This window comes from Macaca thibetana, chromosome 6 (genome assembly GCF_024542745.1).
Source record: "Macaca thibetana thibetana isolate TM-01 chromosome 6, ASM2454274v1, whole genome shotgun sequence".
Taxonomy (NCBI): domain Eukaryota; kingdom Metazoa; phylum Chordata; class Mammalia; order Primates; family Cercopithecidae; genus Macaca; species Macaca thibetana.
The window spans coordinates 48289486-48315134 of record NC_065583.1 but is presented as its reverse complement, the minus strand read 5'-3'; the positions used below and the strand labels follow the sequence as shown (position 1 = coordinate 48315134).

Here is a 25649-nt window from a genome sequence, read left to right as displayed (position 1 = left end):
TCCAAAGCACAAGTGACAAAAGAAAAACATAGATAAACTGGACTTCATGAAAATGAAAAACTTTTGTGCTTCTTAGAATAAAATAAAGAAAGTGAAAAGAAAACCCATAGGATGGGAGAAAATATTTTCAAAGCATATATCCGACAAGGGACTTGTATCCAGAGAAATATATAGAACTCTTGCAACTCAATCTTAAACAGACTAATAATTCAATTAAAAAATAGGTAAAGGATATGAATAGACAGTTGTCCAAAGAAGATATATACACATGGTCAATAATCACATGAAAAGATATTCAACATTATCCACCAAGGAAATGCAAATCAAAATCACATGAGATACCACTTTAAGTTCACTAGGGGACTATAGTTAAAAAGACAAATAATAATAAGTGTTGGTGAGAATTTGAAGAAGTGGAAATTCTTACACATTGCTAGTGGACATATAAAACGGACATATAAAATGGCAGAGCCACTTTGGAAAACATTCTGGCAGTCCCTCAACATTAACTTTATTTTAGAGTTAATTTTTGTATATGGTTTGAGGTACGAGTCCAACGTCAGACTTTTTATGAGGATATCCAGTTATCCCTGCACTGTTGAACATAAAATTGACATATGACCCAGCAATTCTACTCCTATGTATACACCCAAGAAACATAACATATGTCCCCACAAAAACTTGTACACAAATGTTTATAGCAGCATTATGGCTATTCATGATAACCATAAAGTAGAAGCAACTCAAATGTCCATCCACTGATAAATGGATAAAATTTGATATATCCATGCAATAGAATTTTATTTGGAAATAAAAAGGAAGGAAGATTGATGTATGTCAAGACATGGATGAACCTTGGAAGTCGGTCACAAAAGACCACATAATATCATTCCATTTATGTGCAATGTTTAGAATAGGCAAATCTTTAGAGACAGAAGGTAGATTAGTGGTTGCTAAGGGTAGGGGGTGGGTGGGTAGTGGCAGCAGTAGGAAGGGGAGGAATGGGGGATGACTGTTAATGGATGCAGTTTCTTTTTGGGGTGGTAAAAATGTTTTAAAATGGATTACAGTGATGGTTGTATAACTCCGTGGATACATTAAAAACCATTGACTTGTATATTTTGAACGGGTGAATTGAATAGTATGTGAATTATATCAATAAAGCTGTTACGGTTAAAAAACTGAAAATGAAAGGCAAAACTGTAAAGTTAGAGATGATGTAGAATAATGTAGGGCCTCGGGAGCAGGGAAAGATTTATTTTAAAAGGCACAAAATCTACTAATCATGAAGGAAAAGATGGCTTAATTCAACTTTATGAAAATTAAGAACTTCCATCCTTAAAAAGAAACAAAGATAGAGTGAAAAGTTGAGCCACCAGTAGAAGAATGTTTGCAATAAATACAATCAACAAAGAATAGATATCCAGAATATATTTTAAAATCTTCCATAAGTCAATACAGAAAAAAAAAAAAAAAAACAACTTATATGTAAAAAACTTGTGCAGGTACTTCACAGAAGAGGAATCAAAATGGTCAATAAACACATAACACGATGCTTAGCTTCATTTGTAATCAGGAAAGTATCAATTAAAACCACAAAGAGATGCCAGTCATACCTAACATTTTTAATGTTTTCTAGTCACAGGTGTTAGTAAGCACATGAATTATGGGAACTCACACACTGTTGCTTCCAAGGAAAGTTGGTCAACAATTTTGGCAAAGAGTCTGGTGGTATCTAGAAAGGAGAGCAAAGTAACAGTGCCTAGGGAACATGCTAGAGGAACACTTTCACAGGTGCACAGGAAGACATATCCGAGAATGATTCCAGTTGCACAGCTTGGAATATCCCCAAATGGGAATGAACCCAAATGCTGGCTGTCAACAGTAGAATGGATACATTGTGGCACAGTTATACAAGAGGTTATCCAGGAATGAAGAGAACAAGGTACAACTATACCCCATATGGACTAGCCTTACAAATAAGATACTGAGTATAAGAAATACATCTGAAAAGAACACCCACAGCATGGTTCCCATCTATATGGAGTTCAAAAACAAGAGAAAGTAAACTATGTTAATACACATTTATGAATATAAATCTAGATAACTATAAAGAAAGACGGAAGATGATTATCACAGAATGGACAGTGGTCACCTCCAGGCAGAGAGGACGTTGAGTAGGGAGGGACACGAGAGAGGGAGCATTTCTAAAGCACAGCCTAATTCCTAAAATGTGGCTCTTGTCTTCATGATCATTCTTTTAACTGCATGTACACATTTTCATCCCATTGTCTGTATGCCATATGTCATAATAGAAAATGAAGAAAAACATTTCCTTTTCACCAAGTGGTTTCCCTTCCAATTCTATGAATGTGCCAGTCGGTCAGCCTTGCACATGGACACAGCTATGCGCAGGGTTGTATGTTCAAGCATTCCTATAAGCACTCAGCTCACTCTAGTTAAACACGCTGGTCGGGGTGCCATGGACTGAGGAAGAACATGAGGAAGCAGGGCGTCTGTCCTCCATGGAGAAAGTTAGCCAAGTTAGCTGTGGCTGTGTGACTTACTTTTCCAAGGAAATGGGGGTACGTGAATGTGTGTCAATTCCAGGCTCTACACTGAGGTTTTACTCCCTCTTCACATCCCCTTCTGCACCCTGCACTTCCTCCTGGTCATCCCAGAGCTCAGACCCTGGTGGGCTCAGCAGGGGCTGCCCAGACACCCCTTGAAGGGGTGGGGAGTGCCACCCTCTCACGGAGGAGGTTTGCTCAGCACACCGCTCACCTGCCAAAATCCTCCTGGTTCTCAGATGCCTGGCCTTCCTTACAGTGCTGACTGCAGAAGGCCATGTGGGCCTGGGTCTGCCAGCCGAGCCCCTGCTCATGTTGGATGTATTGTGTGAGTAAGAAACTTTTACTGGGGTGCCGAGGTTTTGCAGTTGTTTGTTACTGTGGCATAACCTAACACTCCTCTGAAACCTCCATTTCTTTATGTGGGTAATAATTTCCACCTACTTGTGATGATTGTTAGTTCTCATCATTCCCTCCTGCTCCTCCTCCTCTCACTTTAAACTGGATGCAAGAACACTGAGAAATAACTCATTTGTTGAATTAGTCATTTACTTATAATCCAGACTGTGATTGTTTGGAACATTGGAGAGAGGGATTTCTCCAATAAAAGACAAACTTGCTGACTCATGTGGGGTTGACAGCATTCACAGGATCATGAACAGTCAGATGGCGTAGTTCATCCCCCGATGCTGGGGAGCATGGGTGATCACCTATTTCAGACTGAGCCTCAACTCTGCTAGGGAAACTGCTTAACTCCCTCAACAAAGAACTAGTAGCTTGCACCACATAATACATACTCCCAGTTAACTGAGAAACACATTATTTCAGCCACTTGTTTTAGATATGTGTAGGCACACTCAAGTCAGACGTCACAGGGAGGGCATGGAAAGGGAAAATGAAATAGGAGGTGAGAAGATGAGGAGGAGTACAGGGAAAGAAAGAGGGCACAGAGAGAGACAGAGAGAGAGGGAGAGAAGAGGAATGGGGCAAGGAAGAACAGAGTGTGTAACTGCCTGGTGGATATTCAGGTGGCTGGACCAGGCTCTGCGTGCCCACATGAACTTTACTGACATGTTACTCTTTGGCCCATTTTGAAATGACCTCTCCATTGGCAAGACCAGCTATTCCCCAGCTGGCCAAGCCCAGCCCACCCTGATTTTGTCCTACCCTGAGTCTCAAATGTCTCCCAGTCACAACTCTTCCTGTGGACCACATCCTGCACTTCCTCCTGGCCATTCCAGAGCCCAGACCCTGGCGGGCTCAGCAGGTACCACCTGAAGGGGTGGGGAGAGCCACCCTCTCAGGAAGGAGGTTTGCCTTCTCCTTTCAAAATTCTCTTGGTTCTCAGATGCCCAGCTGTGCCCTTTGGCTTTGAGATTCCTGGGGCTAGAAACCCCCAACCAGAGACTCTCAGTGGTGGTGCTAGGGTCGCGGGAGAGGAAAGCCTTTCTGAAGGATGTGTCCTTTCTTGGGTCAGGCAAAGGTACTTGTCAAAACCAGATCTCCATCCCATTGAATGACAAGCCAGTGCCCACTTCCCTGGAAGGAGTTTTTCTCCAATTAACTTAAGTCATGTACCTGTCTGTCTAACTGACAGACCCCAGGGCCTTGGGAGAAGACAAGACATCCCATCACTCGGCGGGGACACCTCAAACATTTGCTTTGTTAATTGGCTGCTGCCTTATGAAGAGGCGGGTCTCCTGCCACAGCCTTCATTACCGATTTCCAGGAGTAACTAGGCTCCCCCACGCTCCAGTCACCAAGGCGGTTGATTAAATACCCTGATTCCCACGTCTTCGAACTCAGCAGCTTGCTGGCCGAGGTGTGCATTTCCCAGACAAAAGTATCCTTAGAAAGGAGGCACACTTGGATCTAATCAGCAGCCTTTGCGCTCTGCCACTCCTCTCCCTCCATTTGTGGACTGTTCTTTTGTTCTGAGAAATCCGACGCCTACATTCCCCTTTGGTCTTTCTCTCCTTAAGTTTGCATCTTACATTGTTTGAGTGTTTAAATATAATTTCAAATGGATATTGTTTAAATCATTAAGCTTCTGGAAGAAAAGAAGACTTTGCTGGGAAAAATGTGATTGGCAGAAAGCACCTCTAAGGCTGGTGGATGAGGAGAGGTAAGGACTTCCGGAGTCAAGCGCTGCTTCCCCACCCTCCTGCGGAACCCCTGCGTACTGGAGGTGGAGGTTGCAAGTCAGGAAAGGATGGTGCAATGACCCTAGAGTGCAACACTCATCCAACTATAGTCCAGGACAGGGACTGAGCCACAGGGTAGGAGAATCACACTCTGACTTGGGCTCCAAGCAGCATTTCCTTTCTGAGTCAGTGGCCCGCTCTCCAGATGGGGTGGTGACAGGGTGCGCCCTGACGAAGGGCTGACACTTCCACAGGGCTGTTCAGGGCCCAGTCCAAATGGGACACTCGGCTCCTGTCAGTTGAAGGATTTCACTCAGGCCTCGCTGAGATGACTTGTACTTCTGCTTAGACAAGGACTGGCTAAGGATGGAGGCAGGCAGTTAGAACCATCCTGGGGTGGGCAGGTGTGATGGTTAATTTTCACAATCAGTGCCTGGTCCTGCCGACTGTATTTTTCCTAAGGGGTTCTCCGGTCTGCCAACTCCCCCTGATTCAGGCCTCTGTGTGGCTTTGCTGAATGTCCTCGATGCCTTCTGCTGGGCCCCTGCTTCCAGGGTCACTCTGTCCCAAGGGCAACACAGGTGATCTTTCTGAACACCAGGCCTATGGTTTAACACCCCAGAATGCTGCCTGCCCTTGCATCCAAGAGAAAGTCCATGCTCCTTAACCTGACGGTCCAGGTCTGGCCCCAGCTTGGTCAAAGCTCCTTTCCAGACTTGACCTTGCTGCTTTCTCTCTGCCCTAAACTCTGTATTTGGAGAAACACCAATTGGCTTGTGACTCCCTATGCTGGCTTCATACCCTAACACTTGGCCTAGAAGACTCCTTTCCTCTTTCCCTAACCCATTTCTCATCATTTAGTACTCAGTCCATATGGCACCCCCTCTCGGAGTCCTCCCTGTTCCTTCCATAACAGACTGGACGTGCTCTGTCATGATGCTCCCCATCCTAGTTTACAACAGGCAGGGGGTGTGTGTCCCCCTCAGCTCCCCAAGGGCAGGGCCATCTCACACTCCTCTTGGACCCCCGCCACCAGGACCTCGACTAGGCCTGGTACACAGCAGGCTGTCAGCACTGTTTGTTGAAGAAAGGAAATGCGGAATTGCAGAAGCCTGCCAAGGCACGAATGGCCCAGATACAAGAATCACAGATCTTTCTATGAAATCGTGAAACACAAGAGTGAAACTTTTTTTTTTTTTTTATACTTTAAGTTCTAGGGTACAAGTGGATAACGTGCAGGTTTGTTACATATGTATACTTGTGCCATGTTGGCGTGCTGCACCCATCAACTCGTCAGCACCCATCAACTCGTCATTTACATCAGGTATAACTCCCAATGCAATCCCTCCCTGCTCCCCCCTCCCCATGATAGGCCCCAGTGCATCATCACTGGCCATCAGAGAAATGCAAATCAAAACCACAATGAGATACCATCTCACACCAGTTAGAATGGCAATCATTAAAAAGTCAGGAAACAACAGGTGCTGGAGAGGATGTGGAGAAATAGGAACACTTTTACACTGTTGGTGGGATTGTAAACTAGTTCAACCATTATGGAAAACAGTATGGCGATTCCTCAAGGATCTAGAACTAGAAGTACCATATGACCCAGCCATCCCATTACTGGGTATATACCCAAAGGATTATAAATCATGCTGCTATAAAGACACATGCACACGTATGTTTATTGCGGCACTATTCACAATAGCAAAGACTTGGAATCAACCCAAATGTCCATCAATGACAGACTGGATTAAGAAAATGTGGCACATATACACCATGGAATACTATGCAGCCATAAAAAAGGATGAGTTTGTGTCCTTTGTAGGGACATGGATGCAGCTGGAAACCATCATTCTCAGCAAACTATCGCAAGAACAGAAAACCAAACACCGCATGTTTTCACTCATAGGTGGGAAGTGAACAATGAGATCACTTGGACTCGGGAAGGGGAACATCATACACAAGAGTGAAACTTGATCCATGCAGCGCTGAAGACAGGGACCACTACTTTACTTTCCTCAGGAGTGTGAAGAAACAGGCGCGATGAGGTTTAGAGCACACGCTGGTACTGCTCATGGGTTCCTGTGCGATGTGCACTAGAGAAGCTCTATTCCTGATCACACCCACCCTGAATTCCTTTTCCAAGGCTGCCATCTTGGGCTGCCCCACAGGTTCTGGTTCCCCTAGAACCCAACCTGGGCTGCACAGAAGCTGAGTCCACTGGTAGCAAGTCTAGTTAGCAGCTCAGTCCCGAGCCCACTCTATCCATTGGCTCCTCTGAGGTGAGCCATACACAGTGCCCGGCTTTTTGCTAATTTTGAAAAAGGGAGAGACTGTGCAGGCGCTCACTGCAAGGCCTCCTTTCTTTTCTAATTACAGAAATCATGATATACATAGACAGTGTGGCACAGTAGAAGGAACAAAGACAACAAAGAAACAAAGGTTTTAAAAAACCATCGCACTTCCTTTGTTGAGTCAAGAGTGGCTAACAACATGGGCACATGTCAGCTACACGTGCAGAAAGTTTCCTTCAGAACACAAGTGAGAGTGCAGGCACAATCTGCCCAGTTGCCGAACGATAATCACTGCGTGGTTTTAAAAAATCATACATGTAAGAGATGTGGCAGAGCAGACAGAGCAAAGACAACATTTGACATTTCAAATCAGTCTGAATTGCAGCTCTCCTCCTCACTGGTTGAGTGGTGGTGGGCAAGTCATTAAACCTCTGTGAGCCTCAGTTTCCTCACCTGCCAAGTTACGGGTAATAACAGTCCTTACCCTGAAGGACTGCTGTAGGATTAAAGAACAGAAAGTGCACAGAATGCTCAGCCTTGGACCTGGCATGTAACAGGGGCTCTTTGAGTTAGTTGTTACCCTGCCCTCCGTTCTAATCCAATCTCTATTTATTCAAAAAGGGTAAGATGTATAAAATCACAATCATTTGCTGCAAAGTTTGATGATTATAATCACAGCCAGCAGAGTCTCCATGGAGCTATAGCCACAGGAATTGTGGTGGTGCCTTCACTCTGAGTTCTTTCTTTCCCAGCCTTCTAGACAGGCACGCTCAAGTGTGCATCTTGTTTTGTGCCAACTGTTTCTCTAAATTAGTATCTGGGCTTCTGTCGGCATGTTTTACAGAGAGAAACCACGTTTCTCAGCAGTGGACTTTGCCTTCCTTTTGTATAGATTCCCTGTTTCTTCGGGTCTTCGTGATACCCACAATTGTTTACCCTGAGAACCACAAAAGTTTTTAATATGGAAAGTTTGCTCCTTTAAAATCACTGAGAGAATGTTTATTGAGACAAGCCTGGCACATAAACAAGATCTTCATGTCACCGAAATTTGGCAGGGGGCAGAGGTGGGGACGCTGGCGAGAAGGAACCCAGGCAGAAGTGGAGAGACAGAAAGGAGTGACCGAGAAATATGGGCGTTTTTCTTCCTGTGTGATGAAGCCCTCACCCTGTGTTTCACGTGGCATTGGCGGGGACTTTCTTCCTTTGTAATGTGCTCACTGGGGCTGTGACATCACATAGCCATGTGGAGACAGCCACTGAAGTTCAAAGACAAGATAAGTGTAAATATGAATCATTTCATTAAAACAACTGGATATACAATACTTGATGTCTGTGGTAACTCTAACTTCTCCTCATTTCCCTTTAGGGGAGTGAGGGTTTTCAGGTACCTGCTGTCTGATCAGTTGCAAGTGCCACGTCTGGTGAAGGAGGAAGGAATGCAGCCATAACATCAGCAAAGCTGCATGAAGTATTTCCCTCTGCTGCTGCCGCTGCCCTGTACCTGGTTATTCACGTCCCACCCACCCAACCTTCCAGGTTCAGGTCAAGCCCCGCTCCCCGACAAATATCCCTCCTAACCATAGGAGTGGTCACTGGCACCCAGTGAAAGAGGATAGGCAGGTGCCAGTACTGGTGCTGTCATTTACAAGTTCAGTAACTGGGAAAGTTATCTGGCTTCTCTTTGCCTCTCAGTAAACACCAACTAGGAAGAAGAGTACATGAGATGTCCATACAGCCCCTGGCAGTGGGCTGGCAGCCTGGCAGATTCTCACTGAATGAGAATGTGTATTTCCCATGATGCTATCCACCCCACCCTGATGACCATTCCTTCTTCTTTTCTGCAAGGCTGTGTCCCATGGTGGCCCTTTATTGTCTTGGGGGTTGAACTTCTACCTTTCTCTCTTAACAGAGCAGCTCTTCTGCCTTCTTTGCCTTTTCTTGGCAACAGAGTTTGGCTCTCATGCATTTCCCTCTAATTGGTTAATCACATTGTATCGACTGCAACATTACAACTAATAGTTCAGGCCTTCCCAATCATCCTGATCATGTCACTGGCATACTGACACACGCCCATGAACAAAGGCTTCATCACACAAGGAAGACACACTATGACACGCTAGAGTTTTCTTCTATTTCAGTTGCAGCCCTGCATGCTTTCTGGTGAGCACACTCTAGCTACCGAGATGAAGGCACGGGAGGCTCCACTGTAGGGTCGAGCACGTCAGTCAGTGGCTGATCCTTCCCATGGTCTCTGGATACACCAGTGAAGACATGAGGTGAAGTCTCCCAGGTCAGCTGGGAACAACCAGGGACACTTGTCTGGGGCTGTGTGAGGTTCGTTCTGGGCTCTGATGGCATATTGCCTTCATGTATGCTTTTTAACATACTGAGTCAAGAATTAAGCGTCATCTGTTGAAATTCCCATAAGTCAGTCAAGAAAATTAAGTGTACTTAACCTCATCATTTACCCTTTGCAATTTTTGGTAACTATAGTTGAAAAACTTATTTAGACACCTTCTCATTTCAAGAGGCCCTGTGCTCACCTAAGCCTTGAGTTCCTCTTTGTCAGATTCTCTGATTTCTCTGTAGAATGTGAACGGCTCATCTTTCACTTTTTTCCCCAGCCAAGAGTACATGGGTGGTGTATTATTTGAACCCTTGCCTAGCAGAAAATACTTTTATTGTTTCCACACATGGATCACCATTTGATAAGTATAAAATTCTTGCATCATGGTCTTACCACCTCAAAACTCTACCAATAATGTTTTTTTCCTTTATATCAGACAGTATCTGAGACTCACCTTTCACACAAATGTAACTGAAGGGGAGAAGCTTCCCCTGGGCAAGCCGGCCAGCTAAAACCACTCGAGAGCCCCCAGTGCAACACCAGGTGGTTTTATTTTGTCTGCTTTGTTTTTCTCTTCCTGGACACTTCAGATCAATTTAATTTTTTTTTCGAAACCTAAAATTTTAGCAATTATATTTTGACTTATTTGATAAATCTTTCAGCATAAGACACTTTTTTTTTTCAGATCTCTCTTTGCTTATTGTGTCCATTTGAATTGCTCTGAGGTCTTTAAGATAACCAATCACTGTTATTTTAAATCTTTTATCTCTGTCTTACATATCTATCATCCTCTCCCACATTATTTTTTAAATCTTCTTCTCATTTCGATATATTTGGGCAGCGGTTTTCAAGTTTGTTTTCTGTATTGGAACAACTATGATTTCTGTATTGTTAATCTTTTCTTTTACTGCTTGAAGTAGAAAAGCAACTTCTGCAATTGTATTTCAGGTTCTTTATATTCTTTCCTTACCTCCCCCAGCTTCCATTTTATTTTTGACTGTGGCTCAGCCAATTTACAATCCCATTTTTTATCTCATTTCAGAGTTCATGTTTTCTTGAATTGGAAGAACACGTTGCTGTCTAAAATGTGCTCCTGTTTCTTGTAATAATTTTTCCCCAAAGCATGCTCTTTTGCTGCATCTTAAGTGTGTGCTCTCCTCCTCCTCCGTTGCAGAAGCCAGCTTCACCTTCATTCTTGTTCAGACAGGTCTGTTCAGGCTTCACCTCTGTTTACTCTCACCGCCGCCCAGTGAGATTGACCAGACTGGAATTACAGCTAAATCTATGGTCACTGCCATGACATGCTGCACCTGGAGAGGGGTCTTAACTTCCCTGTAACCAGCATTTATGGCTAAACAGTTGAGAGACGCCCTTGAAGATCTGGAGTTTTGCATGTGGGTGGGAAGGAGAACAAGCGAGCTCACTGTCTACGGAATTAGGATGATGTGTCACTGACCCTTTCTGGTCCCATCTCTGCCCCTACCCTGGTGTCCCCTTCCGAAACCTTCTCCTTGGTCTAGGATATTTCTTCTTTTGCAGCTTTATAAAAGACATCTTCCTCACCCCTGCTTTCCTGTCCATCACCCACCTATCCAGAAAGGTTCTGCCCTTCAGAACCTCTGATGGCTCTAATCTAGGGTTCCCCAGCTCATCGGACAAGCTTGAATGGGGAAAAGATTAAAATCTCAGAAACGAGGACTCACGCAGACCTGGGTCTGTACAAGCTCCACCTGACTGGATACAAGCAAAGATCTCTGCAAATCCCTATAAAAATACCTTGGATTTATTATGTTTTGATGGAAATACGGATCACTGGATGAGCCACACAGCATCTGAGAAACAGAGACAAAAATGGGGTGGAAGAAGACAGGAGGAGACAGAGATGTACAGGTGTATTGGAGGAAGAGTCAGAGAGCTAGCCAGGCAGAATGAGCGAGGGAGGCAAGGGCTCAAAGAGGCATTTGCTGGCCCACTGTAGACTAGGCCTTTGGGCACACCTTAGCCAACTGAAGGGAGCATGGGGTGCACTGAACACAAGCAGTGGAAGAGAAAGCACAAGTTCCCTAAGGAAGACAGGAAAAGAGAGATGGCTGCTAAGTCCCTGGATGAGCCCTTCTTTCCAGCTACAAAGAGAAATGCATAACTCAGATCACCCTGCTTATAGTAAGTGGATGGAGTTCACTGCATCTGGCTATTTTAATTACCTGCAAGCAAAGTGATTTTGCTACTTTCATCTAGAGGAGCTTTTTGAAAGTAGTTTTCACTCCGATTACTTTCATTAACAAGTGATCAAAATGCATCAAAGCAGAAATGAGCACAAGAAGAAGAAAAGCAGAGGGAAGAACTCTCTAGGAGATGTTCAAACCCAGTAGTCACTGTGAAGCTCTGTCTTCCCTCAGTAGCCTGGAGAATACATGTGTTCTGGATCCGGCCCTCACAAGGCACCCAGGTGCAGGACTGGGCACAAGCTCACCTACAATCAGGAAGCATGGGTGGCTCCCAGAGACCCAGGATGCTGTACAGGGCTGGGCCCCAGCTTTCTGTAGTTCTGTCCCTCAGTTCTCCTGGCCGAGGACTCAACTCTACAGACCTTACATTCAGTTGTTTGGTGGGGCCTTGTTCCTCATGCATCCTCCAATGAGCTTGCACTGCTGGGAAGTGTTTACTCCTGAAGACTCTCTGCTGATGGAGATGAGCCATCATTTACTCTCCCCCAGCTCACTGCCTCTTGACCCCCCTCATTTCTTTCAGTTAATTTGATACAGTGGTAAGTGCTCCTCCCTCTCTTTGGAGAAAAGAAGATGGCCCAAACTGGGTCATTGCTTCCCTGTCCAGAAAAGCAGGCAGAGAGGCTGAGTGCCCATGCCAGGCACAAGGGCTGGGGCGAGGGAGGAAACAGTCCAGCTCCCAGGCCTCTGCTCAATTCTTGTACCCACTGTCCTCCCAGCCACTGGTCCCTTCAATGCCTTATATCACCAGGCAGCAGAGGAACCTGAAACGGATCCCACATCTAGAAAAGAGCACGAAAGTTCTATCCTCGAGCTTGCTAGTGAGCATAAAACACTTTGAGGCAGGCGCACAGAGTCCACGTATTTGAGTTGTGGCTGGTCTGACAGCTGCTGAGTCTATCACACAGATAATTAGATAAACTGCTTGAGCACAGAGATTCAATACATGGTGTCATTTAGCAGCTGCTACACGGGGGCCTTGATCTTAATTGAAGGCACAATAGGGGAGAACCTTAAAGGAGCACCAAATGAACTTCTTGCTCCAGTAATTAAACATCTGACTCGTGGTGATCATCTGAAACCTCTCGAGTGTTGGGCATAGGGTCCACTCACATGGATCTGAGCACCTGAGCCCCCGGCACCCCTCCTGTCCACACAGGCCCTTCCTCAAACAGCCTCCTGTGGGGAAGTCACTGCCTCCCCTTGTCAAGGCCACTTCTGGGTGGGCCTCATGGAGTAATGAGAAGTAATGAGTAATATAGCCTAGTGGCAAAGAGCTTGGGCTTCCAATGGCCAACAGGGTCCTGTGTGGAGATCAACCACATCAGCTTCTCTTTGCTACCTCACCCTGGTCCAGCAACTCTGGCCCCTTGTGAGTCCCCAAACCTGCTAGACAAGCTCCCACCTTAGGATCTTTGCAAACTTTGTATTGCCACTGCCTGGGATACTCTTCCCCCAGATATTCAAATGCCTCACTACCTAACCCCCCAGCCTCTTGCAGGCCTTTGCCCAAATGTCACTTCTCATATCAGAGGCTCTGGCTAACTGCCCTCCTGGCTTTATTCTACTCCATGGCACTTGTCACCATCACATAGACTTCATCTCGTTTACTGTCTGTTTCTCCCACAAGACTGTACCTATCATGCGGACAGGGCTGTTTTTTTCCCTGCTGTGTCCCCATATCACCGAATAGTATCTGACTCATAGTACATGAATGTTGCTGAACAATTGGACAGAAGGGTTTGAGCAGGACAGCACCATGGTCAAACTTCCATCTTGGAAAACTTATTCTAAATGCCATATGGAAAGTGGATTTGAAGAAGCATCTGAGCTGGGGCTCAGAGAATAGCTAGGAGGCCATATAGGTCATCCAGCTAGGAGATGATGGTGGGATGGACCATCCCAGGTGGAATGAGAGGTAGACTGAAACGTGAGGAGAGGTCAGGCAAGAAGATATGGTTGGGTCTTTTCTCATGGGACAGTCTGGGTCTTTGAGGCATAGCTGGAACTGTGAGAAGAGGGCCCCAGGGGACCCTCCTGGAAGCAACTGGTATAGAAGGAGGGGCCTATGGAGAGTCAGAAGGATGGTGGCTGGTCCCCAGAAGACAGTGGAACAGGTTTGCAGCGAGGATGACAGAGCTCACTGCAGGAGGGATGCAGCAAAACCAGGCCTGGAAAGTGCCTTCTTGGCATTTAGAAGGGTAAGGTGATCTTAGCAAACTCAGTGACAGGGGTAACAGGACAGGAGCTAGGTGCAGACCCTAGACAGCAGAACACAGGGAAGCTGCAGAAGTGGAGACAGCCAGTGCAGAAAATGCTCTGCGGCCTGAGAGGGAAGAGATGAAAGGCTACCTAGGAGGATGCTGGGACAAAATCCTGCGCCTTTGGGCTTTAGGATGAGAGAGATGAGTCCGCCAGCAACCAATGGGAATGAAGAGTGCACAGCAAAGGAGGGGTTGGAGAAAGAAGGACGGGGTGCCAGAAAACAGCCAGAAACAATGTGGGGGACTCGGAGGCTATAGCTTGTTTCCATAAGAGAAATCAATGCACCGCGAGACTTTCTCAGCTCAATAACTTCTTAGCAATTTTTAATTACCAGAATGTAATTAATTCATTCAAAGTGCAGCAGTTCTATAAAGCACACCACACATGCCGAACTGATAATATTCTTGCACATTTGCGAAGTGCTCACACCAAGACATTTCCTTGCATAAAACCTAGAGGAAATATCCAAAGAACACACATGTTTGTTTTAAGTCACTTTTCTTGATCCTGGAAGCAGATACTGTAAACGGGACAACTGAGCTCCCAGGGATGCTGGACTACGGGGCTATGAGTGAATTTTCAGTTCAGTCAAATCCTAGCTGTTTTCACAGATGCTGACAGAATCTGTGGAGTGAGGAGGGGGTATCCAACATGAGAGACAGTCCGTAAAGATTCCCATTTGTGCTTAAGGTCTTGGAGGCATCTCTGGCTAAAGCAGCCCCCAAAGGATAACCCAGAGAGTGGAGATGTGTGGCATTTCTTTTGGCTGTAAATTCCTTGAGGTCAGGCCTGGTGTTCTGATCCTACTGGTATTCTCAGGTCCTGGTACAGCCTTAGCACCCAGTGGGCATTCAACAGATGTCTGTGAAGCTGAGTGTCTTGGCAGAAAATAGCCAAACCTCTTCTGTGGAGCTTAAAGTGAAGGCCAGGAACAGGGCTGGGTACAGAAAGATCCTTTTGCAAAGACCGAAAGAACAACAGTGGCCACTGGACAGAAATGTGGGTAGGCCCAGAGTGGAAGGGCAACTGGAAGAACAGGAAAGGGAGTCTGGAGAGAAAGTGGAGTCCAGCTTCCAGAGCCACACCAGGCTGAAGGTGGGCTTGTCCCCAGAGGCTCTGCCTGCTTTTGACCCCAGGTTCTCCTGGCAGCCTTCTGGGTATCTGTGGGTTTCCTACTCTTTCCTTAGAAAGGAGACAGGGGTCTGGTTTCCTGTTGTCCAGAGGCCCTGTGAGTTTTTGATGATTGAGCCAGTTTTCTCTGGAGAAGCTGTAGCTGGCTTCTTAATGACCTGTAGAGCAGGGAAGCCCTGCCCAGCAGTGGCATGCAAGGCCCTTTCCACTGCCCATGGCTCCTGAGCCTTCCTTCTGCACCACGAGGTCTCCTGGGGGAGAAGCATAAAGCAATTGCATCTGTTGGGAACGTGTCTTGCTGAGACCTAACTAAAAACAGCCCCAAAGCTGTTGGTGCCTTTGAAGGGCCTGTTGCAGCAGCAAAACCTGGGCCCTGGCTCGGCTCTGCCTGTGTGACTTGGGACAGGTATTAGCTCTCTCTGGGCTTCAGGGTCCCTCTTTGGGAAATGAGAATGTTGCAGTAGCTTACCTGACACCCGGTCAGCTTGAGTTCAGACTACCCTGTTTGGCACACAAGGCCTTTCCCCAGCTTGCTGTGATCCACTTGTCTGCCTTTATCCCCAACTATACTCTCCCCCACACCCAGGATCCCATAATCACTTGCTCTTGCCTGAGACTGGAGGTACCTCATGCTGGTACCCCTCGAAAGCCTTCTCCATCCTCTCAACCTAGCAAACCCTCCCTTGCCCTTCGAGATCCACCTTCAAGGTCTCTTCTCCTCCAGCACCTTCTCTAAACATTCTCATCCTGAGTTGGATGAATTTTTACCCCAGGCTCCACTGGCATTTCCTGAGAGCCCGGAGGTACATTCTAGGGGCTTTGTCCGGACTGGGGATCAGAGACACCTGATTCTCCCCTTGCTTTTCTACTAACCTGCTACATGAACTTCAGTGGCTCCTTACATGTCTTTTCAAAAAGCAAGACAGTTGGAGAAAGTGATCATTAAATTTGACCAACTGGAGGTCAAATTCTAGGCATTCATTAAATAAACATGAAGGGCCAATGTTCTTCTCTCCCCTCATTCACAGGAGGACCCACCACCCCGACCTCCTTGCTCATTACAGAGTTGTCACATAAACGGGCAAGTGTCTTATAGCCTGTTGCATCTGCTCCTTAAACAAGCCGTGGTGTTACAACGGCATCACCATCATCCCTTGTGCTGTTGCTACTGCTTAGAGAAGAAAGCTCACTGCACGCCAGGTGCTGCTCCTGTCATACAACACTCTACGAGGTAAGTGCTGTTATTACTCCCATTTTACAGATGAGAAAAATGAGGCACAGAAAGCTCACGTGCCTTGTCCAAAGCAGCACCGTCGAGCACGTGCCACATTGTCCCATCAGCCTGGGGCTCCCTGATGCTTCCTCAGGCCCCAGCACCTCTTGCTGTAGGGACTGCTCCAGCAGAGTTACACCAAATCCCCTATCAATGCCTTACGGCATCACAGCCCTGCAGCAGGATTGCACACATCCCAGGAAGTGAGTCTCCTGCTGAGAGCTGGACTGGGCTGACAAAGCTGGGGATGTGAGAAGCTTTCCCTGGCAGGACAAGAAAGACTTGTGGAAGTACAGAAATGCCCCTGGAGGTGTGGGGCCCAACTTCAATTCTTAAAGTAACAAGACTCAAAGTAACAACAGCAACAAAATAAGAAGAAGAAAAATAAAAGGCTCTTAGGCAGCAAGCTCTATTTGCTCTGCTAACTTCCAACAAAATACTGAGTTTTTATACCTGTTTAGTAACAAGTAAGAAAAAGAGATTTCTTAGTGAGCCTGTAGTATGCTTAACTTGTTTCCAAACATGGAAATGACTTCCTGTCTTTCATCAGCTTGTGAACTCTCCTCTGAAGCACCAAAACTACCTGAACCACCATCAGGCTGAGGCAGCTGAAGGGCCCCCTTAAAACGGAACCTCCAACAGGCCCCTATCTTCCATAATTTCATGCTTTGTTTGGAAAACTGCCCAACTATGACATTGTGTCATCTGGTATAATACAGCCCTGGCTTGGTGAGTGATTGCTGAAAGGGAAGCTCATCTTCTTGAACAGCGTAGGAGATAAAGCGTGAATTCAAAACCAAGAAAAATGGGTTTAAAAGTGCCAACTAATACACAAATAGGAATGCGATGTCACAAGATAACTTTGAAAACACAAACTCTATAAGTAGTTAAACAGTGAAATCCATCCAATATCTTGGCATTCTCTTGGTAGGATTTGGTGTTGAGGAAAAATGTGACTCTAATTTTGCCACAAGAAGAGATACATCTTTCCCACACCCCCTTTTGCCCCTCACTTTCAGTGAGATCCTGCTTGTGACTCAAGAGATCTGGGATCAAAGCTGTAAACTCTAGCTGCAGCAATCCTTTTGAGTCTGGTTGATTTCCCGTACATGCTAATGATCCCTAAATGATATATTTCATTTTACATTCACAAGGAATCCCATTGCCATAGCAACTGGAATGTGATACCAGAAGTTTTCTTATAAATGGGATTTACAATGCTGCCTCTTATCCCTTGCTGGGTGATGAAGGCTATGTGTCCCCCACCCCTCCTCAGGAGAACCCCTTCCCCAACAGGAAATCAGGAGCTCTGGCCACAGACAGGGAGCTCCGAACTGCAGTGACTTAGCCCAGCACAGCCCATCACCTCTCTTCTCTTGCTCCACACATTCCAGCTGCACAAGGAATTGTACTAATATTGACTTCTGGGGGCACATAAAGTCCCAGAGATGAAGTCACAACTTCTTCTTGTAAAGTCTGATAGAAATAGAGAATGAAAGATGGATGATTTTAGAATTTTTGCTTGCATGAAAAACAAGGTTTTTTTTTTTGTTGTTGTTTCCTGTATTAATAACTCCCTGGAAATTTAGGACAAATGACAAACTGTCATCCATGGACCTCAAGCTGTTGTTAAATATTCTGCCATTGTAGGGTGGGGACTGTAAGAACTTGTTTATATTCTCCTTTGTTCCAGGACCCCCCGTCCCCACAAAAGCTCCCATCTGTTTCCTTCTATTCCCCGCTGGAGCCATGGTTCCGGTCAAAGTGAAGTGCTCACATCATGGAACTCACCTCGGGGCTGGCCTGCTTTCCCTTCATCAGGCTCCTGCGAATGAGCGCCCAGGTCTTTCCTGTTTGTTGGGCACTCCCTATGGAAATGACCAAGGAGGAGAAGCAGCCCAGCTCTCCTGCCCTCCCATCAGGACTAACAGCTGACCCTGAGGGTGAGGCACTGAAGGCTTTCAGTGGAATCCAGACCCAAGACGCCACCTGCAGAAAGATAACCCCAGCTCTAGGTGGACACTGCTGGGACAGGCCCGAGCAATGTGTGTCTGCCTGACACTCATGTTTTCCTCACCCACTCTTCACGTACCTTTAAACAATCGGGGCCCAGAAATCTCTCCCCACACCTCCCAGGCAGAGCCCTTGTTCCTGTCTCTGCGTTCTTCAGAATTTGTGCATCTGTCTACTCTCAGCGTGTGACCATGTTGAATTAAATAATGACGGCAGGTCTCATGAACACTAGATCCATGCAATGCATCACGGCGTGTGCTAAGCGGTGTTTGTGCAGCCCCTCTTTTACCTCTCTCCAGGGCTGCAGCAGGTGGGTACAGCTGTTAGTCCCATTTTACACCCGAGGAAAAAGCCCAGAGAAGCAGAGTGATGCATCCAAGGCCACACAGCTGGGAAGTACTGTGTCTGGAACTGATGGGTTCTTGGTCTCGCTGACCTCAGGAACGAAGCCGCAGACCCTCGTGGTGTTATAGCTCTTAAAGATGGTGCATCTAGAGTTTGTTCCTTCAGATGTTCAGATGTGCCCGCAGTTTCTTCCTTCTGGTGAGTTCGTAGTCTCGCTGACTTCAGGAGTGAAGCTGCAGACCTTCACCGTGACTATTACAGCTTCTAAAGACGGGGCATCTGGAGTGGTTTGTTCTTCCCAGTGGCTTTGTGGCCTCGCTGGCTTCAGCAGTGAAGCTGCAGACTTCCGTGGTGAGTATCACAGCTTTTAAATGTATCATGGTCCCAAAGAGTGAACAACAGCAATATTTATTGTAAAGAGGAAAGAACAAAGCTACCACACCCTGCAAGGCAACCCAGTCAACTGCTATTGTCTGGCTGCGGCAGCCTGCTTTTATTCCCTTATATGACCCCACCCACATCCTGCTGATTGGTCCATTTTATAGAGAGCTGATTGGTCTATTTTACAGAGAACTGATTGGACCGTTTTGACAGGGTGCTGATTGGTGCATTTACAATCCCTGAGCTAGACACAGAGTGCTGATTGGTGCGTTTACAATCCTTTAGCTAGACACAGAGTGCTAAACAGAAAAGTTCTCCAAGTCCCCACTAGGTTAGCTAGATACGGAGTACTGATTGGTGTATTTACAAACCTTGAGCTACACACAGGGTGCTGATTGGCGTATTTACAATCTCTTAGCTAGACATAAAGTTTCTCCAAGTCCCCGCTATGTTAGCTAGATACAGAGTACTGATTGGTTTATTTACAAACCTTGAGCTAGACACAGGGTGCTGATTGGTGTATTTACAATCCCTTATGTAGAGAGAAAAGTTCTCCAAGTCCCCACTAGACTCAGGAGCCCAGCTGGCTTCACCCAGTGGATCCTGCACAGGGGCTGCAGGCTGAGCTGCCTGCCAGTGCCCTGCCCTGTGCCCTCACTCCTCAGCCCTTGGGCGGTGGATGGGACAGGGCACTGCGGCACAAGGGGCAGCGCTGCTTGGGGAGGCTCGGGGGCGCAGGAGCCCATGGCGTGGGGGAGGCTCCGGCAAGGCGGGCTGCAGGTCCCAAGCCCTGCCCTGCGGGGCGGCAGCTAAGGCCCGGTGAGAATTCGAGCACAGCGCCAGCAGGCTGGCACAGTTGGGAGACCCTGCTGCACCCTCTGCAGCTGCTGGCCCAGGTGCTAAGCTCCTCACTGCCTGGGGCTGGTGGCATCCGCTCCCCGCTCCGAGTGCGGGGCCCGCCGAGCCCACGCTCACCTGGAACTCACTCTGGCCCGCCCGCGATCACGGCGCGCAGCCTGGGTTCCCGCCTGCGCCTCTCCCTCCACACCTACCTGCAAGCAGAGGGAGCCGGCTCTGGCCTCCGCCAGCCCAGAGAGGGGCTCCCACAGTGCCGTGGTGGGCTGAAAGGCTCCTCAAGTGCTGCCAGAGTGGACGCTGAGGTGGAGGAGGTGCCCAGAGTGAGGGCTGCTAGCATGTTGTCACCTCTCAGTACCAGAGCTGGGATGCCACCCTTGGTCTTTCTGGGAGCTCACAGGCACCACTCTCCACCAAAAAGGGGTCCTTAAGAGAGGAGTTCTGCTATACCAAGTGGGGGGCAACTCACAATCTGTGAAAACCTCAATGAGTCAGAAGGATTCAGTGGATAAATTCAATCAACATGAAGCAGAACTGAGCCCTGATCTGCTCAAGGCTGCCTGCCCCCCCGCCCCCCCACTCCACGCCAGCTTGTTCCCATCCCTCCTCACCTCGGTGGGTTTTGTGGTGGCTGGTTTTTCCCTCCCATGAAATGAGAAATGTTGTTTGAATAACCGATGGTGAGGGAGGCTGTGCACACTCTGATGCAGAAATAGAAACCTTTAGGAAGATGCAATTTAGAGGATATTGGAAACCAGAGAATGGAACATCAGTCTATAAAACTCAACACGGCCAATAAAGCTGGAGCAACTGGTCAAGTGTTTTAGTGTGCACAGTTGCAGAGGAATTGGTAGCACGTGGCCGGGCAGCGCTTCCAGACTGGGGACGTTTTTCCTAGGCTCATTTTGGCCTCATTTCCATAATGTGTCTCATGATCTCTGAAGCACCTCGGTATTAGGATTATAAGCACAGCCGTGAAAGTGTCCAAGACTATTGTCATCACCAGGTAAAGGCACCTTTCCCAAGCCCTGCCCTGCCTAGCACTCCATGCTGCCACGACTGCTAAGTGGAGTGGCCCATTAGGTGGGTGCAGGTGACACAGGTAGATGTAACAGAGGCAAACACACCTTTGCTCCACCACCTCAGCCGTGAATCCGCCTCCACACACACGTGTCATGCATCACACCATCCTCAGCGGGGGTCTGTGAGGGTGAGGCAGGAGCTCTGCCCCTTCCCACTTGGTGCCCAGGCCTCTACAGCCTGAACTGCTCTCAAGCCTTTGTCTCCCAGTGTTGCAGGCACTTGGCAAGTCTCTAGTCCAAGCATCCTTCTCTCCTCCCTGCACAACCTAAAGCACTTTCCTGACCTCATGCAACTCCAGGTGGGCTCTCCTAGCTCAGGCTGTGTGGGCCTGTTTCCATCTGCCTGCAAGCTGCTTCTGTCTTCTACACATTTCCTAATTCATGTATACCCATTTTGTACACAAATATTTGTACACAATAAATACTTCTACAGGCCATGGCATGTACTATTTACCAGGGCCACATCAATCAACACAGGATGTGCATTCTGACTCTTGTATCTTCAAGCATCTGGGAGCCATTGAGCATTTTCTTGGCGCAAGGCACTGTGCTAGGTGCTGCAAATACATAAGCGCATAAAACAGCCATAGCCGCTGCCCTGATGGCTCTTACCGTCTAGTGGGAGCTGGTACTTGCCTTCTCTTCTGACTCAATCTCAGCCCAAAGCATGAATCCTTTGGCCCCAGCTCCATGGACATATTCTGATGTCCACCCAGAGGCTTCCTTGTCTTGCTCAGAGGTATTTTGGACAGGTAAGACATGGGATGCCTTCCCAATGACAACTACTCCAGGCCAGATTTTGTGTTCTTGCCATGCTGGGAGCCATTGTGCTGGTGTCTGCCTGACCACATTCTATGCACAGCACAGCCTCCTGATTCATGGGACTCTGTGCAGAAGGGTAAACATGGTCCTTGTCACAACCTTGCAAAGGCCCATCCTGTATGGAGAACTGGGTAGTGCCCTGTTGTCTCGTTACTAGTGAACCTGTACCAGCCAGGGTTTAATTTGACCTGCCTGGATTCTGCTCCCCAAGAAGCTTCCTCTAAGGGCAGGGGTCTCTGGAGGTGGCACACAGGTAGAGTATGCATCACCAAAATGCCACTGCTGCCATTTTGTTACACACCAGTCTTTGTCTTTATTTCCTACAGATATGTAACTTGTAGACTCAGCACCCAGGTCACTTGTCAAAAAGGCATTAGAAGATCCATCACAAAACTCAAAACCACAGGGCAAGGGCCCTGTTCCTACCTTTGAGGAAACAGTCCTTGCTGTGGATGACAGTGATCTTCTTTCCCAGGAGGCAAGCGGCACGGTGGAGCTTACAGTGGTTTTCATAAAACCTCCCATCAGAGCCGCACACAGGCATGTAGCTGGGCCTGCATGCCTCCAGGCACTGGCATTCAGGCTCCCCTGTCTTCCTGCTGAGCACGCACCGGCTCCCTCGGCTGCAGAACTTCTTCCCGCAGGAGGCTAGTAGCTCACTGTGGCTGGAAAGCCCTGCCGGACACACAAACACAGAGGGTCAGCTACAAACACTCAGGGGGTCTGGGGTCAAGGGCCTCTTTTGTAGCTCACAAGCACAGACTCCATTTGCCTGTGAAGCCAAGCTACTCAAGGTGGGGCCTGGGGACTTGGGGTCTCCTAGGGAGTCCCTGTCCCTCCATGAGGTGGCCATTGGTGCCAAGAAGGGTGTCCTGCCTTGCAGAGCTCAGGTTTCATGGCTGACTCCCTCTCAACATCTGAAACACAACACCTGCCCATCCTAGGACCCAGCTGGGGGCTTTTGATCAACTCTTGGTTCTTTCTTAGACTTACTTTTCCTGCTTCCAGTTGAAAAATGAAAACACTCAGCCATTCTGTGCTCACAAAGAAGCACCTTACACCGAAGGACAAAGCCTGCTACCACTGCTCCCAGGCTCACAGTCAGCCTCCCGGACTAGAGACCTATTAAAATCAATGACTCTTTAAAAAGCTATCCCCCCACCCACCCCCTGCCTGCAACAACTTTTCCTTCCTTCCTTCTTTTCCTTTACTATATCATGACTTTGGACCAGGCTGTGTACTAGGCACCTTAGGGGTCTCAAAGATGAACAAGCCATGCCTTTTCCTCTTTCTGACTTTGTCATTCTGTAAGGTGGTGACAAGTATGCAGATCAGGCAAAGGGCATGGGAGCCAGGGAGCTAAGTTTGGGAGAAGTAACTGGGAGTGGTAGAGATGATGGAGGGGGTGATGTGCCAGTGGGCCCTGCAAAGGAGAGAAGAGTTTTCCCAGAAACACAGCAGGATTGAGCCAAGACTCCCCCAGCTGCCCTGTGGGTGGCATTCGCAGGTCTCAGAAGACTAAATGTGAGTAGGAGTTTTGTACAGCGGTGGGGTTGGGGGGCAAGGTGTGATTTCTGGGAGACTTGGAGAGCCAAGCAGAGAAATTTAGGTACTCTATTGTAGGCACTGGGGAGCCATTGCAGGGAGGAAGCATGGCATAAGAAGAAAGTCATGCTCCAAGTGTTCAGGAAGCGGGTGGGGATAGCTGAGGTAGGGAGACCAGTGACTGGCCATTTCCTTGGGGGAGAATGTGGTTCTCCAAGACACACGTCATCAGGGGAGACACCAGCAGCCTTTCCCCACCGCCCAGTCCTTTCTAGCACAATGTTGCAGTTATGGGCAAGAAGGCTGAGCCCCTGGAAATGGCAGCTGCCACATTGCTTGAGTATCCCCTGCACCCTACAACACCCACAGTGAACTCAGGCAGCAGCACCCAGAGCTCACACACCAAAGAGGTCAGGGCAGCTGGAAAGGGCACGTTTAAGTAAAAGGCAAAACAGGCATCCATCACCAACATCACACTGCATTGTGGGAGTCTGGAAATGAGATAATCGGCACATGTCACTGAAGGTACAGATGGAAAGTTGGGAATTACACAGGGACACCAAAAGACAACTGAAATGTGAATACAGACTTTTATGGCCTCAGAAGACTTTGCTTTAACTGTTAATTAAATCTCCATCAAAATACTCAGCAAGACAGAATGGTCCTAGTAATCATGAGCAAACTTTCAGCCCTAGCTCCTACCCATAGGATTAAAATGTCTAAGCAAAGAAGAAAGAAAAGAAAAGAGAAGAGAAGAGAAGAGAAGAGAAGAGAAGAGAAGAAGGAGGGAGGGAAGGAAGGAAGGAAAAGAAAAGAAAGAAAAGAAAGAGAAGAAGAAAAGAAAGAAAAGGAAAGAAAGAAAGAAAGATCTCCTTTTTCTTGTTTTTGGTTAAGTCTGCTTTTCATCATTATAGATTTAAAGGGAAAAAATCAGTTATTGGCAGATTAACTGCTTGATTCAATAATTCATTTAAATTCCTCCAACCCTGGCAAGCTAAGAAGTATTGACTTTTTCTTGAATCATAATAAACTAGAAGGTCAAATATCTCTGAGCAGTGTAAAAGTGCAGATCCTAAGCGGGCGGGAATCTCTTTTATCCACTTTGCTAATTGTCTGCATGTCACCATGAAGGCCCAGTGGCATTCAGCAGCCCCTCTGCACGCCTTCCTGTCAAGGTTGACGGTGGTGGGGAGGGAAGGAGGCAGAAGGCAGGCAGGCGCCTGGCAGGGAGGCTCTGGGCTGGAGGCCCCCCACTCACGGTGTTTATGGCTGCTTTGCCACAGAGCATGTTTGATTAGCGTGATTCTCCTGGGTTATTGGAAAATGGGTTACCCTAGAAAGTGCTGGCGGCTACTAGAACAAACTAACAGCTCCAAAAATATCAGGCTTTGTTTCTCTCCCAAGACAGGGCCAGGACGCAGAGCACTGCCATCAGATCACTGTTTTAATAACCTTCCCATGCAGATAGGATGCAACCCACTAATTGCCCATTTTGAAGAAACAAGAGGCAAAGTCTCTGCACCCTGGGCTCTGAGCCTGCTTCAGGGTGTGTGCCCTGGCCCCCATTGCTCTCTCCCTCTGGTTAAACCAGTTCCAAGTCACCCTTGTAGGCATTTCCTCTATGAAGTGCTTGCTACCAGCCCAAGTCCAAGTGTCCCTCTCTGAAGCCTCCTACCCCAAAGTGCCTGCCCTGCCCTGGCCTCAGGAGGCCCCAAAAGTGCTGGGCCTTTCTCTTCGTGTGGCCCCAGTATACTCAGGTTTTAAGAAATGCAGAAATGTTCAGAACTGATCTCCTGAAGGCTAATTCAGTGCAGGTAAGAAGCCGGCTAGGGGTCAGATGGGGAGGCTGGTGAAGCCTCACATGTGTTGGCCCAGTGGGGGTACATTTTCCCTTGCCTTCTCCAAAGCAGGCAGGAGGGAAGTGGAAGGGTAGATGTATGAGGGGAAGATGGATGTCTGTAGAGATGGGCTTTCTGGAGTAAAGAGAACTGGAATCCTGGAGAAGCAGAGCTGGAAGGGGCTTCAGAGACCACCTCCTCCAGCCCAGGCAGGCAAACCAAAGCCAGTTCATGGGGGGCTGGGGGAGAAGCTACTTTCCCCGACCCCTCCTTTGAAAGCGGTGTGTCCAGATGGTAGTGAGCACCTCTGAGGCCCAGCATCACACAGGGCAGCAGGCGCCCACGTTTGCTTAGCTTGCTGGGGAGGCTCCCATGGCCTTCCCTGCAGGCTGCACTCCGAGGGTCAGTGTTAAGGAAACACTGGTGCCAACCTGTGGCTATTGAAGTTTTCAAGAACACTCATGTTCTCCCTGACATGGAAATTGACTGTCGGCAAATATTTGATTCCTGATT

The 25649-nt window shown here is 47.6% G+C and overlaps 2 protein-coding genes across 4 annotated transcripts in view; both read right to left on the bottom strand.

The window, feature by feature from the left end:
• ZCCHC10 (zinc finger CCHC-type containing 10) overlaps positions 1–12722 on the bottom strand; it is a 399316-nt gene extending 386594 nt beyond the window's left edge. The window contains exon 1 of the mRNA XM_050792876.1: positions 12719–12722. The gene's annotated coding sequence lies outside the window, so the exon portion shown is untranslated. The remainder of the gene's footprint in view (positions 1–12718) is intronic.
• The window catches only part of FSTL4 (follistatin like 4), a 412553-nt gene that overhangs the window by 184916 nt on the left and 201988 nt on the right, over positions 1–25649 (bottom strand). For all 3 annotated transcript variants that reach the window (XM_050792758.1, XM_050792761.1, XM_050792760.1), the window contains exon 4: positions 22180–22428. In XM_050792758.1, coding sequence (XP_050648715.1) covers positions 22180–22428 — 249 coding nt within the window. The remainder of the gene's footprint in view (positions 1–22179; positions 22429–25649) is intronic.